Source organism: Macrosteles quadrilineatus, unplaced genomic scaffold, assembly GCF_028750875.1.
Source record: "Macrosteles quadrilineatus isolate MER2022 unplaced genomic scaffold, UCM_ALF_1.0 Scaffold_4__1_contigs__length_99947679, whole genome shotgun sequence".
Taxonomy (NCBI): Eukaryota; Metazoa; Arthropoda; class Insecta; order Hemiptera; family Cicadellidae; genus Macrosteles; species Macrosteles quadrilineatus.
In genome coordinates, this window is record NW_026542597.1 from 12,991,488 (window position 1) to 13,008,361 (window position 16,874).

Here is a 16,874-nt window from a genome sequence, read left to right on the forward strand (position 1 = left end):
CCTCATCAAAACTAAGGAGGAGTTGGGCGCTCTCGAGCTCAGGAGCGACATCCACTCGTACAATACTAGAAGTAAACAGGATTTAAATGTACCTTTTGTTAGGCTTAAGAAATTACAAAGTAATTATGACATTGTAAGCCTAAAACTATTCAATGTGTTATCTTGTTCAGCCCGGAACCTTCCAAGCAACCATTTCAAAAGGGGCGTGGAACGTCTCCTCCTGGCCAACCCACTGTATAGTATTGACGATTTCTATAAACTAAAAAAAGATTATGTAAGTACTTTTTTTTGACTGATGTTTGCCGAGTGTGCTGTTTTGTTTTCTTTTTCATTCTTTGCATGGTGAGTTGCAGGTCATATTGTGTATGCATTTCCTTTATTATATGATGTTGAAGGAATTTCTTTTTATTCATAGATCTCATGTATATTTTATAATGTATTTTATAATGTAGAATTTGACGTTTTCCAATGACTTGTATATTGTAAGTTTTGCAGGAAATAAATTGATCTTATGTCTTATGTCTTATTTCCATCCAATTGGTTTACAGATACTAAGCTTTTTGGCAAACTTTCAATACTATCGAAATTATAATGATAAAGTCATTAATACTAATTAATTATGGTAATAAACCTGAGACACTACTATGCGCGGGGGGGGGGCACTGGATTCCCTAATGAACACATTGAACACTGTAGGCCTACTGGTAACACAAGCACGCGCGTGGGGGTATGTCAGACCCAGGGGGGTGATAACAGGTCAATGACTTGGTCAAGACTAACAACCCTACAGCCAGATAATAGCATATGCTATTTTAGGAAGCTACTGTTATGCTCATCGTGGTTGCCAGCATAATTGTAAAATTATAGCAACAACGTGCGGTGGGGAACACGGAAGATTTCTCAGGTGCCGTTTGACGTCACTAACTGCTGACGTCACTAACTGCTGCGTCTGAAGAAACAGACAATTTTATAATTTTTCTATTATTAAATTAGACTGTCATAACCTAACCAAACTAACCAAACGTGCTGATAATGGAAAAATCGAATGAAGGATTACTAATCTAAAAAATAGTTTTGTTCATAAAATAAAATCATAAATGCCTAAAATTAATTTTTTAATTATGAAATTAAACTGTCATAACCTAACCAAACCAACCAAACTTGATGATATGACAAAAATTTTTGACAAAAAGCTAGTGCTACCAGTGGGATTCGAACCCGGTACATATGGATTATCAGCCCGATACGCTATCCAATACACCACCGAGGCCGATGGCTCTAAACAGTATCGTTGCGCTAATGGTGTTCGCTCAAAGTGACGTCGGCAGTTAGTGACGTAAACGGCACCTGAGAAATCTTCCGTGTGCCGTTTTGAACGTCCGTGGGGGTATGTCATACCTCCGCGCTCGCGTTTAAGGGTTTATCTGATTGAAACCTTTTTTCTTACTCTTTATCAAAATTCTTGTTCTCCTGTCCTGCCACAATAAACAATAACCATCACCCATGGTGGAAGGAAAATTACCCACCTATCTGGGCTGACTAGGAGAGTGAATGCTTATGCATGTCCATTAGTTACAAAACTAACATGGAAAAACATAATTGGAGAAAACGATAAAAGCTAAATTTAAAATCTATTTTAAAAACATCAGGAGTACCTATTAATAATACACCACAGCTAGAAATTCCACAAATGTATTTTAGAAAGGAACATAATATTACTCAAAATAATGTTCCTTTAGGTTTAAAAACTATTATAAAGATCGTCATGATAACTGAAACTGCAGAATAAAACCACAAAATGGGTGCTGTTCCCAGGACTTCTTTAACTGGAAGGAAAGCCACAACGTTTAGAAACATGCTGAAGAAGCCAGCACTCAGAGCTACTACTCGCCCACAATCTCGACATCTGTCAGTTCCCTCTTCCTCTTGCTTATCAACAAATCCTGAAAAAGTATGAATCAAGACAATGTTAAAATACAGTACAAGGTTATGGGAGCTCAGATTAAACAAAAAATATACCCTACAATTCTTTGTCAAGGGTAGCAAATTTAAACCCTCCAGGAAAAACTTGCTAGACACGCCTTTTTGGGTCAGAGAGAAAATAAATGCAGAATGCCAGAGGAAAAACAATTATTTGTCCAGTAATGTTAGTAAATAACATGAATCTACATTTGTATACCAATAAAAGTAAACAAAAGAAATCGTATAGTGAAATAATTTACGAAAAAATGCCAAAGAAACCATTAACCAATATTTTTATATTCTAGACATTTTGGCTACCTATGAATTCTCCCTCCCCCAACATAGTTAACCCCCTCCCACCAAGCTAAAAACCACTTCTCTGAATAATTAATCAATTTCTTTATTGAGGATTAATAGGGTGTCCTTAAAATAGCTTACTGTTAGGGACAAGGGACATATTCATGCTGTTGGCAATTTAATATTTATTCTTATAGTAGAACAATAAAAGTAAAGCATTATTGTTACAGTAATATTTACCGACTAGGAATGCTGCAGCGTAGAATGTAAGACAAATCGTAGGTATAAAAAAAATATGTGATACATCTTGGCCGCTTTCAAAATAAAAAAAGAAAACTCCAAGAATCGCCTGAAACAGAATTATACTGATTCAAATACAGGTACCCAAAGAAAAATATTTAAAAATAAAACCAAAAACCATGTTACATTAGTGTAAAAAATTATTTGAAAAGGAATCGACGCCAGTTTTGGCTCATTGTTTTGAAATTTGAATAAGAATTAAAACCTGGCATGTGATTGATAAAGTAATTTTATATTTTCTTCGTTTTATCAGTTTGGACTTAACATGGTGCAAATGCCAACTTCACACTATTCTTTTAAATATTCTCAATGTAACATACTGTTTGGGATTCTCAGATAATCATTTCCGGAATAGGCTACGTTTTGGCAGCATTGTCCTGATAAGCAAGATATTGTTGGGTTGAGGGATGAGACCATTCTCTTATCTCTGGTCACCACTGGCTTGATTCTGTGAACTAAACTATACCTCAGGGGCGTAAAGTATAGGTTTTTAAAAGAAGAGAGCCCCCACTGTTGAATTCTGCCCTATGCAAATGAAGGTGATTAAGTGGTTAGGTAGGGAAAACTTTAAATAGTGGTAGCCCTCTTTTTCATAGACCTGCTTACTGTAAGTTATTAAGGTCGTCACAGATCAGTAACCTATTGTAGGGGGTAGTTAAGATTAAAGGAAGAGAAAGAAGATATACATTAAAAATGGTGCAAAAACAGAAAAAATGAAGGTGAATTAGCGGATAAGAACCTATTTTATCTAATAGCTTCAAAACTACCTCTCAAGAGCTCTCACTGACCATAAACAGAGACATGAGTGTCGATGAAGTCGCCATCTTTGTCCTAGAACTGCAGCAAGCGTGGAACATCCAAACCACTGGCATGAGAGGGAGGCTGACCGTAGCAATCATGAAGAGAGAGTTCCAGATTAACTTCTTCTGGACCTCTCTTATCAGCGGCTCCATGAACATGAACACCACGGGGAAGCCAGTGAGAGAAAGAAGAACGAAGAGAGTAAGGTTCGCCTTGGCAATTTTCGGGTCTTTGTGGAATGGAGGAAGAAACAACTCTGGCCCTCTCTTCCTTGTACCTTCCTGCACAATAAAATCAAGTTATCTCGAGATTTGAACGATTTTTACCTTGATGGTTACCCCCAGTGAGTGGTGGATGGGCTGCGTGTGCTCCCACTATCTCCGCGTTCCGCCATCTCCGAACCCAAATCTGTCCCGCCACCTCCGAATTCTTGAGTGACGCTTATAATCCCGTCACTGCCTGCGTTGTTAGCTGCCATTGCATCCACGGCTGCAAAGCCCCGTGGATGGAAGATTTAATGAAAATTTAACCCGTGGGTTAGGTTAGGTTAGGTCAGGTTAGGTTAGGTTAGGTTAGGTTAGGTTAAGTTAGGTTATGTTAGGTTTGGACGGAAAGTCTTAACGCAGGAAGTAACCGAGGATTATAGGGGTCACTCTGAAATTCGGAGGTAACGGTACACGGAGGTGGCGGGACGCGGAGATAGCGGGAGGTAACCGATGGGCTGAGCGGCGACTCTCAGGTAGACGGGAGGGTCAGAAGTGATTGGTTTTCAATGGGTGTAGGCACTTGGGTGTCCTCCTGATTGCGAACAGTCCTGATTGCGAACAGTCCAGACTGCGAACATGTTTGGGTCTACGAGGTGGAGGGGGTCGTCCGTGGGGTGGGGAGGATTCCTGATTGCGAACACATTTTGAGTGGTTGGGGTTTTCAACCCTTTCATAGAAACCCTTAACAGAATGATTTAGCCTAAATCACAACTTAAGACTGGTAATATACATAATGGAAAGGATGAATGTTCTTGAAGACACATATCTTTATGAGACGTAGTATAATTATAGGTAAAGCCCCTTATTAACAGACAGATTCTTCCAGACTCACAAATTCGTTCCGATAATAGGTATTTAAAGTGGATGTTTATTTAAAATTAATTATAATATGTTTGACTTGAACTAGCAACTACTAAACAATCTCAGAGTAAAAGAAATAAAACAATCATTTCATATGAACTAAGGTACCTGTTGCTCGAAATCGAGCAACTGTCAAGTGCCGGTATTTTAGGTACAGAAGTTATTTTAAAACTACAGTAATAACAGTAATAATTTTCGATGAGTTTAAAAGACCCGACTAAATGCTCATATGACTAATTGTAATACCCACGCTATTAAATAGCTCTTTGAAATAATAAAGGCTTCTTGTATTTTAGCATTTTTTAGACCAGGCCTTATTGTTTAGTGTTTTCTACAAATGTTTCCCGACTTAAAGCTTTTAACCAGTAAACATTTCTTGCATGTATTTATTTGATCGGACTTTAGATAGGTTTACTTTATCACTGTGACAACATCTGTTGTATATTCTTCATGTTTTTAAGTTGCTTAGCATAACTGACAAAACTGATTCATCTCCCCAAGTCAGTGTGTACCTGGATTCCTTACTGTGAGACCAGGCCTCTCCACTACTCTTCTTATTCGTATAAGATTTCCTATTAATTGTCTCCTCCTCCTGTTTTCAACATTTCTCCTTTAAACTCAAGAAATTGTCTGTTCTTCCAACAAAACTGATTGACTGTTTAGATTTGTCTATTACCTCATAAATATTACAAACATCAATATTTACTCCCAAAAAGCTGGTGAGTTTCTTTTTATATACAGTTGTTTTTGTTTTTAAATTTGTTTTCAATGTAATTCTTATGGGGAAGATGCGGCCTTTGATAGCGTCTCGTGCCCTTAAGGGTAAGAGTTTTTTTTAAGTTTCAAAACCCTTTGTGCAATACTACAAATTGAGACAAATTATTTGACACCTCAAACGTTAAAATTGGTCCAGAAATAACGGAGGAGTTTTGTTCACAAAAATAGCCTCGCATATTAATATAAGAGAAACTGACTATAGTTTAACATAATTAGCCGAAATATCATGTATTTGCCAATATCACATTCCAAACTCAATCATTACCTAAAAAAACATCGTCAACGAGCAATTTAAATAGCAACTAAAATAAATACCATACTTACATACATCTTACATCCGAAATAACATGTATTACACATTACAACATCAATCATTCAATCACATTCCCAACTCAACAAGCAATTAAAACTCACGTTCAACAACAGCTACTAAACCATCTTTACAGATTCAAAAATATTTGTTCGCAGTCTGGACGACTCATGTTCAGGTAGTCCACAGCATTTTTGAGGTGTTCGCAGTCTGGACGATTTTACCCTTGTTCGCAATCTGGACTGTTCGCAATCAGGACACAACCGGCACTTGACCGAGGCTGTAATCCTCTTAATCACGGTCGGTTGACCTGTCAGTTCTAGGTTGGTGTCGAACGCTTCCGCATCATACCGTGCATAGCCGAACTGTTTAACGATCAATAATATATAATTTAATAATATAATAATAATATAATAAATAATTTAACGATCATAACCTAACCGAACTAACCAAACTTGCTGATAATGAAAAATCGAATGAAGGTTTACTAATAAAAAAATAGTTATGTTCATAAAATAAAATTACAAATGCCTAAAATGCAATTTTTAATTTTTTATTTCTAAAATTAAATTATCATAACCTAACCAAACCAACCAAACTTGCTGATAATGAAAAAATCGAATAAAGGTTTCCTAATCGAAAAATAGTTCTGATCATAAAATTTAAAATTCTAACAAAAGATGTACCAGTTAAGAAGTAGGCCTAATCACATTCTAAGCGAAATCTTTGACAAAAAGTTAACGCCTCCGGTGGGATTCAGAATTCTCGATTCCCCACCCCTCCTCCGGTGACCACTACCCTCAGGCTATAAATCAGGGGATCAACCCAAACAAAGATCTGGTCCGTTGTCCTCTCCCGGTTTTCAATACAGCCCTTCCTGTAAGTGGCAGATTCTTGTGTCACCCTCCTTGCACACGTTACTGGCACTATTGTATATCGGTATAGTGTAAGATAATAAAACTCTTATTGCCGTAATAAAAGTCATACGTGCCTTATCAGCCCACCCAGCACCGCTCACTGGAATTCATCGTTTTGACTTTGTCTTTGTGTCTTCCTAAACAACAAAATCAAGTCAATCTCTTAATTTTGAGGATTTTACACCATAATAACTTCAAATTTGTGTGGTTTATAGCAGGATTTAAGTGTAATGTTTTATATTTTGTTATCAGTCAAGTATCCCTTTATCTCACCCCCGTAAAACACGCTGTTGTGTCTAGATTGATTATGTCCAACGACATTTGTCTTGTTTTATAAGCTGCGAATAAAACTACAATGGAAATACCCATTTCAAAAGAATACTTTCTAATTTATTCTACCAGATTTAGAAGTCTTTGGTTGTTGAACTTCGTGGGTGCAAAAGTAGATCGAAAAGGATAAGCCCAAAAATGAATACTTTACTCTGCAAAGACAAACCTGAATAAGAAGCATCAGCTGATCGAGTCCCCGAGTGGATATCCCTCTGTGTAAAAAGTCAATCGATTTCTCGGCTGTCGCCATGTTGCCATTAGCCACGTGGATATACGGGGATTCAGGCAGCCAGGTCAAACAAATCAAGAATGAAACTGGTACGACCGCAAGCATCAGTAGCATCTGAAACTCGAGTCAATGTAAAAATTTTGTCTTTAAAATGTTCTACTAGTAAAAGTTAATCTATTACAAATCTATCTGAATCCAGACTCTAAAATCTATTCCAAAGCAAATTATACAGTATAGGAAAAGTTTTTGGTTTTGAGTTGTTAGCTCTTAATTAGTAGGTAATAAAAATGTTCTTTATATTAAATTCTCTTTCATCTTATCAGCTAATTGTATTTGCATTGACCATTCAGTCTACATAACATAACATTACAGGAAATTTATGACTGGACAATGTTGATTGGTTGCATCTTTACTCTGACCTAAATCGTTCCACTGCTTTTAAAACTGCTTTTATATAAAGAATCGTTAAGAAAATCTCAACGTTCACGCTTTTCCAAGCCAAATTAGTATGATATTCGTTGTTTATTGGTCCAACGTTTTTTATAAACTTCTCAGAAAAGTCTTGAATGCAAATCAAAAATCAGAAGATTACCTCAAAGTATGAGAAAGTCGAGCCGTTTGCATAAACCAAAAGGAAGCCGAGCGACGTGAATCCGTAGTACAAAGGCCTCAGAACTACTCTCACTTCTTGCTTCAACAAAACATGTAACAAAACGAGTGAAAACAATAACAATATAAAAAATAGTACACAAGCATTGTATGAATTGACATTTTTAAAGGTTCTGGACTACTTTGACATGCTGGAAGACCTGTAGGCTTCCTTATCTTATTAACTGGTGTATTCTAATGACATCAACATACGATATCACAGAACGAATAATAGATCGCAAATATTCTCGATTAGTCGAGGCGCTGAGGGGGTTTGAGCATGCATAAAAGTGTAACGAAATTTGACTTTTGATTGTTGCTATGGGTACCTAGTAGATAAAGAAAATCGATGTTGTCGCATTTCTAGGTGGTTAATAACATGGGGGGGAGGGGGTGAAGTTGGGGGGCCGCCCGGGGGGCCGCCGCGCACAAAATAGCTCATATCTCGAGAACCAAAAATCATATGAATACGTTAGACACCTCAAACTGTGCAGAAAAATGCATTCTACAAATAGATTATGTAGTAGTTTCACAGAAATTGACAAGAAGTTACTAAAAATTATATTTTTAAAATTTACGATAAGTATAATCAGGAGTATAATGGTTTTTGTTGTTGTTTAGAACCATTAATTTTTTAATTGACAACTTTTGAGAGTAGTACACTATAGGTAAATAGTACTTCTGTATAATGAAACTATTGCGGTACATAACTTAACAGCTATACAATCCTCAGATCCAATAAACATAACACAAACAAAGGCGCAAAACGCGTCGCGGTCATTGTTCCTGCTGCCTTAACTATTAATGGCGAGTACAGTTCAAGCTGAGACTTATATTATACTTTTAGAACGATGGAGATTCTGAGGATTCATTTTCATATATATAAAATAGTATTGAGGGACTATTATGTAGCGAGAAATATAGTTTGTAAAAGAAGAGAGTTTATAAAAAATTGGGTAGTATTTATTATAGTTGAATATAGTTGAACGTTTCCATCATCTGACCAGGCTGCACAATTGGTGCAACAGCTGTTTCGGCGATCGCGTAAAGGTAGTGTAAACGATACGAGTAGAAAATGTTAAATACAAGCCTTGGTGAGTGCCTTAAAAACTTCTACGAGTGTCGTTAACACTATTTACGCGAGTTGTGTGCATTAATTAACCTGCAACAGTATTTTAATTACCAAAAACCACTACTCAAAACTTAAAAAGAGAGGTTATTTTTTCTTTATCCCTCATTGTCTCTGACAGTAATGCAACGAATCATCGCACCAATCGTTAACAATTAAATTGACCTGAACAGCTGAAGTTATAGTTGAAGTTCGAAGCATTATAATTTTACTTCTTATCTCTCAATCCTTGACCCTATCTGGGTACCAGTGGTGGTTATATTTTGGCCCTTTTTGTAGTGGTACCATATAATTCACCAGAGAACAGTTACATGCCCATATAAGTAGATATCTATTATATATTATGTTTCAGTGATAAATGTAGAATATAAAAATATATATTTTTCAGCAATGCTTTTAGGCGTAGTAGGTAGTAGGTAGTAGGTGTAGTAGGTAGGTTTGCAATTTTTTGGATTATTCAACTTAGAAATGTTTAAATCAACCCGCAAAAATCATAAAAATAATGTTTTTATCCATATTATCCAAATGTTAAGGTTGTGTAAAATATGATTCCTTACGTAGAAATAGCAATGTTTTTTTTTAATACGCATAAAAATAAAATTATAAAAAACTACCAAACTACTTTATTTACCAAATTGTATTTAATTGTCGTATGAGAAATAAATTTATTGCATCAACAGTAAATAAATATTATACTGCGGTAACAATTTAGTATTTTCACAAAAATTTTCAATAGAATATAATTTAATTTTTACCATATGTTTTTACTTTTATCAATATGTCAATCCATCTCTCTTTATCAAACCTTGTATAATATATGGCCAAACAGACCAATAGGTAATTGATTCAATACATTATAATATAGAACATTTTCAAATAACCTTATTTAATGTAAATATATAATAACCTATAACTTTTTGTAACAAAGTTGCTTCAATTTCAATATAATTTTACTTAAATAACTTGTCAAAATTCAAATTTAGCTCTATGGCAAATGAAAATTGTTATAATATATGTGTGAACAGTGGCCTACAATTTTCCGTGATAAAGTCAGCATTGACATATGTGAATGCAACAATGCATCAAACCTTCCTCACTTCTAAGAGTGCTGAATAGTATGAAGATATAAATTGTAAACTGCATATTTTAATATAAATTTTTTTTTTAAGTGCATATATTTGGAATAAATTAGTGAAATTTGATTAAAGAAGATCCGTCCTTGTTACAAATATTAATAACTACACAACATCAAGAAATTTAACTGTGAAGAAGACGTCAATTTTGGTGAGATCACTCCAGTAGACATTTTCTTTCCTTGGATCGAAGCCATTACAACACTTTTAAGCCTAACTTTTAAACTTTTGTACCATAATTTAAAAGTCAAGAAACTAATAGAAGCTTATATAGAACATAAATTAATTAACCTTTCAGAAAATAATTCGAACATAATTTATATTTCAAAACAAAATTTAATTAGGCTATATATAATCACAAAATTAAATTCAAACGCCGCTCGATCACCCCACCTGAGATAAAGATCCATGCAATATAACCCCTCAACCTAAATTAGAACTATTGTAATAGGCCTAGCCTAAAGCTTAATTTAGTAAATTCATTTGCACCCTTTGTAAACTTTTATTGTGAACCCTTAGTTTCTTTTCTTTTACAATCAATTTTGTATTGTAATTAAATAAATTTAAGTTTAGATTACTGTACATGGAGTTTCCATTGTATTCCTAGCTTGTATTTGTAGCCTTGTTACACTGCATAATTTAAGAGTAAAAGCTCTTTCTAAAAATGTATAGTTAAATGTTGTTGAAATCGAAATTTCCTGAGTAATTTACGTCAGAATGTGAAATGTTAACATTCTTTTACGAAAACATAATTTTTATCACCTTTTCAAAACTACATAAAATTGTTATAACCAACCTCAGATTCGGAGATGTATAAATTGTAGGGAATTTATTGCAGTTTCAGATGGTGATGGAAACGATCCACCACCAAAATATATTTTGAACTCTCTTCTTTTACAAACTATATTTCCCGCTACATAATAGTCGCTCAATACTATTTTATATATATAGATATGCAAATGAATCCTCAGAATCTCCATCATTCTAAAAGTATAATATAAGTCTCAGCTTGAACTGTACTCGCCTTTAATAGTTAAGGCAGCAGGAACAATGACCGCGACGCGTTTTGCGCCTTTGTTTGTGTTATGTTTATTGGATCTGAGGATTGTATAGCTGTTAAGTTATGTACCGCAATAGTTTCATTATACAGAAGTACTATTTACCTATAGTGTACTACTCTCAAAAGTTGTCAATTAAAAGATTAATGGTTCTAAACAACAACAAAAACCATTATACTCCTGATTATACTTATCGTAAATTTAAAAAATATAATTTTTAGTAACTTCTTGTCAATTTCTGTGAAACTACTACATAATCTATTTGTAGAATGCATTTTTCTGCACAGTTTGAGGTGTCTAACGTATTCATATGACTTTTGGTTCTCGAGATATAAGCTATTTTGTGCGCGGCGGCCCCCCGGGCGGCCCCCCAACTTCACCCCCTTCCCCCCATGTTATTAACCACCTAGAAATGCGACAACATCGATTTTCTTCATCTACTAGGTACCCATAGCAACAATCAAAAGTCAAATTTCGTTACACTTTTATGCATGCTCAAACCCCCTCAGCGCCTGGACTAGATCTTGTTTGTTGAATTAGAGAGTTAAAATATTTAATCTTATATTTTTACTGTGACCAACCTCTGCGATATCCTTAATGTAAGATCCCATGTAGCATAGAACTGCACCTGTTGCAACTCCTGCTAAAATCCTTGCCAAGCAGATGATCCAGACTTGGACGAACGAGAGAAGCAGAACTGATAACAGGCTGAGGATACCGAAGAGGAGAAAAATTGATTTGTATCCATATCTGAAAGTTTTTAAGAGATAAATCTGTAAAGTGTAAACATTCCAAAATACTTTAAAACAACTCACTCCCACGTCCAATAGTAAATTTCCCTTAGTTTAACACATTTACTGGACAAACCTTCGTGCAGATCGCTTCAGCCGTTCAGGAGGAGTATTTGTAAAACAAAAGCAGGGGTGTAGTATAAGAGCGTGCGAACAAAATATTATCGTCAGCTGACGAGTGATGTTACTTTGGGAATTAGTTTTCTTTTTGCATACTCTTAAATAGGGACAGGCGCAGGAGGTTTGTTGCAGACATTTTACTTTACGATTGGTCAAGGTCCTTAAGCTTTTGCTATTTTTTGTATCTAGAATATGATCCTGTCTTCATGTGAAAAAGAACATAAAAGATAAGTCCACAAACCAATCCAAAGATGCAAAATAAAAAGACACAAAGATAAAACAGTAATTCTAGCATCTAAGTTACCTTGGAGCTAAGAAGTATCCTACGGTTGGTCCCAGCATCATCCCTAAGGGCAGACTTCCCAAGATGGCTACTTTGTCTATGGTCAACACAGTCAGAGTCGTCTCCAGGTATGGAATCATCAAGGAGCTCCAGGCCAAATTCATTGCTATGTAAATGTACGCTGTCTTTACTGTAAAAATATAACAAACAAATAAAACAAAATAAAAAACCGTTACAGCAAACCTACAGAATAGGCGAATTTCCATTTGACAAATTTAATTTTCAGTCACATATGTCCTCAAAAATGTTAGATTTACTCCCTTTTTGAATAAAATTAGGTTTAATGAGTAGACCTACTTAGGTTTGCTGCAACACTGAATGTAATAAAGTGTGTATTTGGAAAAATATCAATAACTTAGTCATGAAAAATATATTATACCGAATTAGATTAAAGTACATCCATAAACAAGCAAACTACAACTGTTAACTTATGATCCATAAGAATAACATAAAAGTTTTTTAATTTACAGTTTTTCTTTACTTTTCTTCGTAACGAAGTGTACAACTGTTTCAATATACGAAATTATTTTTAGGCCTACCCAGTGTTTACTCCATGAAACCCTGTACCCATAGTCCGACCATGCTGGTCTGTGAACTCTTTCGAATATTCGGTTTACACGTTTGTACAAAATTTCATGAAAATTGGATCTGGACTAAATTCTCATCAAATGAATTCAACGGATGGTGTTTTGGTCTTTCGGGACCTCAAAATGAAACAGTAAATTTGTCTCGGGTCTAGGTTTTACCATGAAACCCACGGTAATAGTTTATTCCTTATACGAGAATTTCGTTAATAGTGTAGCAAAATACAGTAGAACCTCGATAATAAAGCTCTCATGGGGTTCATTAAATAAGACTTGTTATCAAGGTTTGCAATAACATTCGATTGGGGGTAAAATAAATACTAGGGGATTTAAAAATTACACTTGTTATCAAGGGTGACGTGTTATCAAGGTTCCACTGTATAATAACGAGGTAGAATATTTTCGTATTTTTAGTTTTGTAAATGGTTGGTTAAAAAGCTGGGCAATCAAATAATGTTTTTAAGACAACTAAATCAAAGTAAAATTGATCTTTTCACTTCTCCTAGAGAATTACAGATTTCTTTGCCGTTTAAAAGTACATAAAAAGCATTTAAAATTTAAGTAATAAAACAGCATAGATTTACCACTCCCAACACCCGCTTTTGATAGTAAATTTACTTAATTAAGTAATGAACTTTTACACTCATTTAAACTTTAGGACATACGCAAAGGGACCAATTTTTTTTAGAAAACCATTGTTATTGCAACTTTTACAACTCTACCTTATCTCTTAACAGAAAATAGATGTGAATGAAATCCATGTTAAATTCAATAATCTAACAAAAACCTCTAATGTGTTCAGTAAATAACTTACCAACAAATACACTTAGATACATATTGCGAAGTGAGTACGATTCCATGCCCAAGCCACTTCTGGCAGTGTGTTGGACATCCATTAGAAGATTTCAAAATCCTGAACAGATTAGTGAATCATATTTAGTATTTACAAGAAACTTTTAGGAAAGAAAGGATTGATCTTTTTCGAACCTAACTAAGAGCAACATAAACTTGTTTGTGGTAGCAACTAATGAGGTTTTATAGACACAAAAGAAGGTTGACGCGAATGCCAGCATAACATAACAGTTTTAATATTAACTTGGTTTTGATCAGATAATGATTTTGAACAGATTTAAAAGTATTATTCATGTTTTGAACCTGAAGTATAAACATGATTTTAAAAACCAAAATAAAGAATTTTAAAAATCTTTGATTTTATCGTTAGTCCAGTCAAGGAATGAGGTGTAGAGTGCGTGAGCAGGTAACTAAGCGATTCCTTCAGAAACTTGTTCAGGGGGCTTAGGGTGTTAACATACCAAAAGTCCTGACTCCTAGGTGGTGAGCCAGGGGGTGGAGGGGGGAAAAAGGGGGGGGGGAGAAAGGTACGCATTTTGGGTTTTTTGATTATATCTTGAAAACTATCAACTTTTTGTATACTATAGTAAATTATAAAATTGAAGAAGATTAAATTTTCTACAAGAAAAGTATATAATGTGTTTATTTTGGTTCAACAGATTACGAGTTATAACTTATTTAATTGATATCTTATTAAAATCTCCTTCCATAAGAAATACATGTAAATTAGTATGCGAAATGGGGCGAATCCTATCCGCCCAAAAGGAAATATAAATGATATTCTGGAAATCTTGACAAAATTTCCAGTAATTTGACACTTTAATCATTAAAATTGATCCAAAATTAAGGCGAGGGCGAGGTAACAAAATGTCGAGTTTTGGTGTTTTTTTATTGGAAATATAAAAAAAACCTTAAATCATCCCATTTTTAAACTCTCACCCTCGCTTTAATTTTTGACAAAATTTCATGATTAAAGTGTCAAATTACTGGAAATTTTGTCAAAATTTCCAGAATATCAGTTATATTTCCTTTGGGCGGATAGGATTCGCCCCATTTCGCATACTAATTTACATGTATTTCTTATGGAAGGAGTATTTTAATAGGATATCAATTAAATAAGTTATAACTCGTAATCTGTTGAACCAAAATAAACACATTATATACTTTTCTTGTAGAAAATTTAATCTTCTTCAATTTTATAATTTACTATAGTATACAAAAAGTTGATAGTTTTCGAGATATAATCAAAAAACCCAAGATGCGTACCTTTCCCCCCCCTTTTCCCCCCTCCACCCCCTGGCTTACCACCTAGGAGTCAGGACTTTTGGTATGTTAACACCCTAAGCACCCTGAACAAGTTTCTGAAGGAATCGCTTAGTTACCTGCTCACGCACTCTACACCTACTTTTGGATCATTCATTGACTGGACTACGTGACTTGTTGATGGACATGTGCTTACGTCCCACCAATTTGTTGTGAACTGTTATACATAATTTTCCAAGAATATAACAGATTGTACAAAAATAGATAACAAATTTTTGAAAACATAATATGTTTATAACAAAAATATGTTTATAGCATTAGTTAATAAAATGCATTCTAAGATGAGTTGTATTAAATACACTTGAAAATAAAAGACGATGATTATTTAATAATTAATTATATTAGAAACATAGGCTGTGAATATTAGAAACATAGATTTAATCTCATAAAAATTATATTGCGTATTATATTAAGGAACACTATTCAAACTAGGCCTATACCGATTCATTGAGTTAGAACGAAAAGAAAAACAAAAAGGGACAGGAAGATTAAAATAGTAAATACAATATTTGGGTATGTATACTAATAACAACAGATCATTTGAAATGTATATTATTTATATACATGAAAATGAATCCCTTTTTTATGGTATTCCATAACTCGAGAACGAGTGCAAGGAATTGGATGATTCTTTTTTTGTGTGTTCCTTAGTGCCAAGGGAAGGGTTTTATGTAAGGAAATTTTTAATCCATCAAACCGTGTTGTAGTAATTTGATTTTAAAAATTCCAAAAACTTGCCTTTACACTAGCTCACTCACTTCAACCTGGAGGCGAATGAGCGTAGCAAACAAGCTTAGCCAGAAGGCGAGTGAGCGAAGCGAACGAGCTCCAACTAAATGGTGAGTAAGCGTAGCGAACGAATTTTAACCAGGACGTAATTGAGCGATGCGAACGAGCTCATCTTGAAAATGAACGAGCATTTGACATAAAACCACATTAGTACAGGACGACGTCTGTCGGACCAGTTAGTTAACAATAATAAAAACGAAAAACATTACTTATTGTGAGTTTCCTTCGTATTTACAAAAGCACGTAGTAAATAAGTTATTTTCACTATTCTGTAAACAAAAGTATTTGCTCCCATAGGAACATGGTTCGGATCACCGAATAATCTTTGATAAATTATATCCATAATAACTTTTTAACTTACAAAGTTTATGATCTGTGACTAGAACATTGATACGACATATAGCTATAAAATACAAGTTAGTATTCATGACCTATAAAACTATACTACACACGTTTACTTAAGTAAACAAACTATCATAATGATTATTTAATTTTAAAAACCCTCAGATAAACTCAATTAAATAACTTTGATTTCACTACATACCTATTTTGTTCCAACAAAAACCACTCAGCAAAAACACTTATCGCAAAAACGTTCAATATTCCAAAGGTTTAAAATAATTAGTTGTTCACCTCATTGATCGCACATTATGACATTAAGTTCGTCCTAGAACTCCGACAGTGGATCATGCTACTGAATACGAATAGACTAACAACATTAGTCACGTGACATCGGGCATTAGTCATACTTGTTATCAATGTTAGTCATGCTCTCAGTCACTTACAACGGATGCTGGCATAGATTAAACCAAATCATTAACTTGAACAGTAGTAGACTTCTCATCCAATCTGTAACATTATGGTGTGCGTTTCATACCGATGGATTTTTTGTCACATAGGGCGCTAGTTCTAGCCCGGAACTGTTTTACACATTATTCAGGCCTAGTGGGTAGTGGTATTATCACATGGATAAAATCCGTTGGTGATTGATGGGATTTGAACCCAGTACCTCGGGTAGCGACGCTCCGCGCTCTACCACTAGACCAGCTAAGAC

The 16,874-nt window shown here is 34.7% G+C and overlaps 1 protein-coding gene across 2 annotated transcripts; it reads right to left on the reverse strand.

The window, feature by feature from the left end:
- Window positions 1-1,676: 1,676 nt before the first annotated feature.
- On the reverse strand, window positions 1,677-16,481 carry LOC128992592 (facilitated trehalose transporter Tret1-2 homolog). 2 transcript variants are annotated; one of them, XM_054416247.1, is made up of 9 exons: window positions 16,365-16,481; window positions 13,675-13,769; window positions 12,234-12,402; window positions 11,600-11,768; window positions 7,643-7,741; window positions 6,988-7,164; window positions 3,348-3,641; window positions 2,500-2,608; window positions 1,677-1,943 (listed from the first exon to the last, which is right to left on the reverse strand). In XM_054416247.1, the coding sequence occupies exons 3-9, from the start codon at window positions 12,374-12,376 to the stop codon at window positions 1,720-1,722; spliced, it is 1,215 nt and encodes a 404-aa protein (XP_054272222.1). In that variant the 5' UTR covers window positions 12,377-12,402; window positions 13,675-13,769; window positions 16,365-16,481; the 3' UTR covers window positions 1,677-1,719. The 2 variants fall into 2 exon arrangements, with proteins under 2 accessions (XP_054272222.1, XP_054272221.1); XM_054416246.1 differs by having other exon boundaries at window positions 13,671-13,769.
- Window positions 16,482-16,874: the final 393 nt, after the last annotated feature.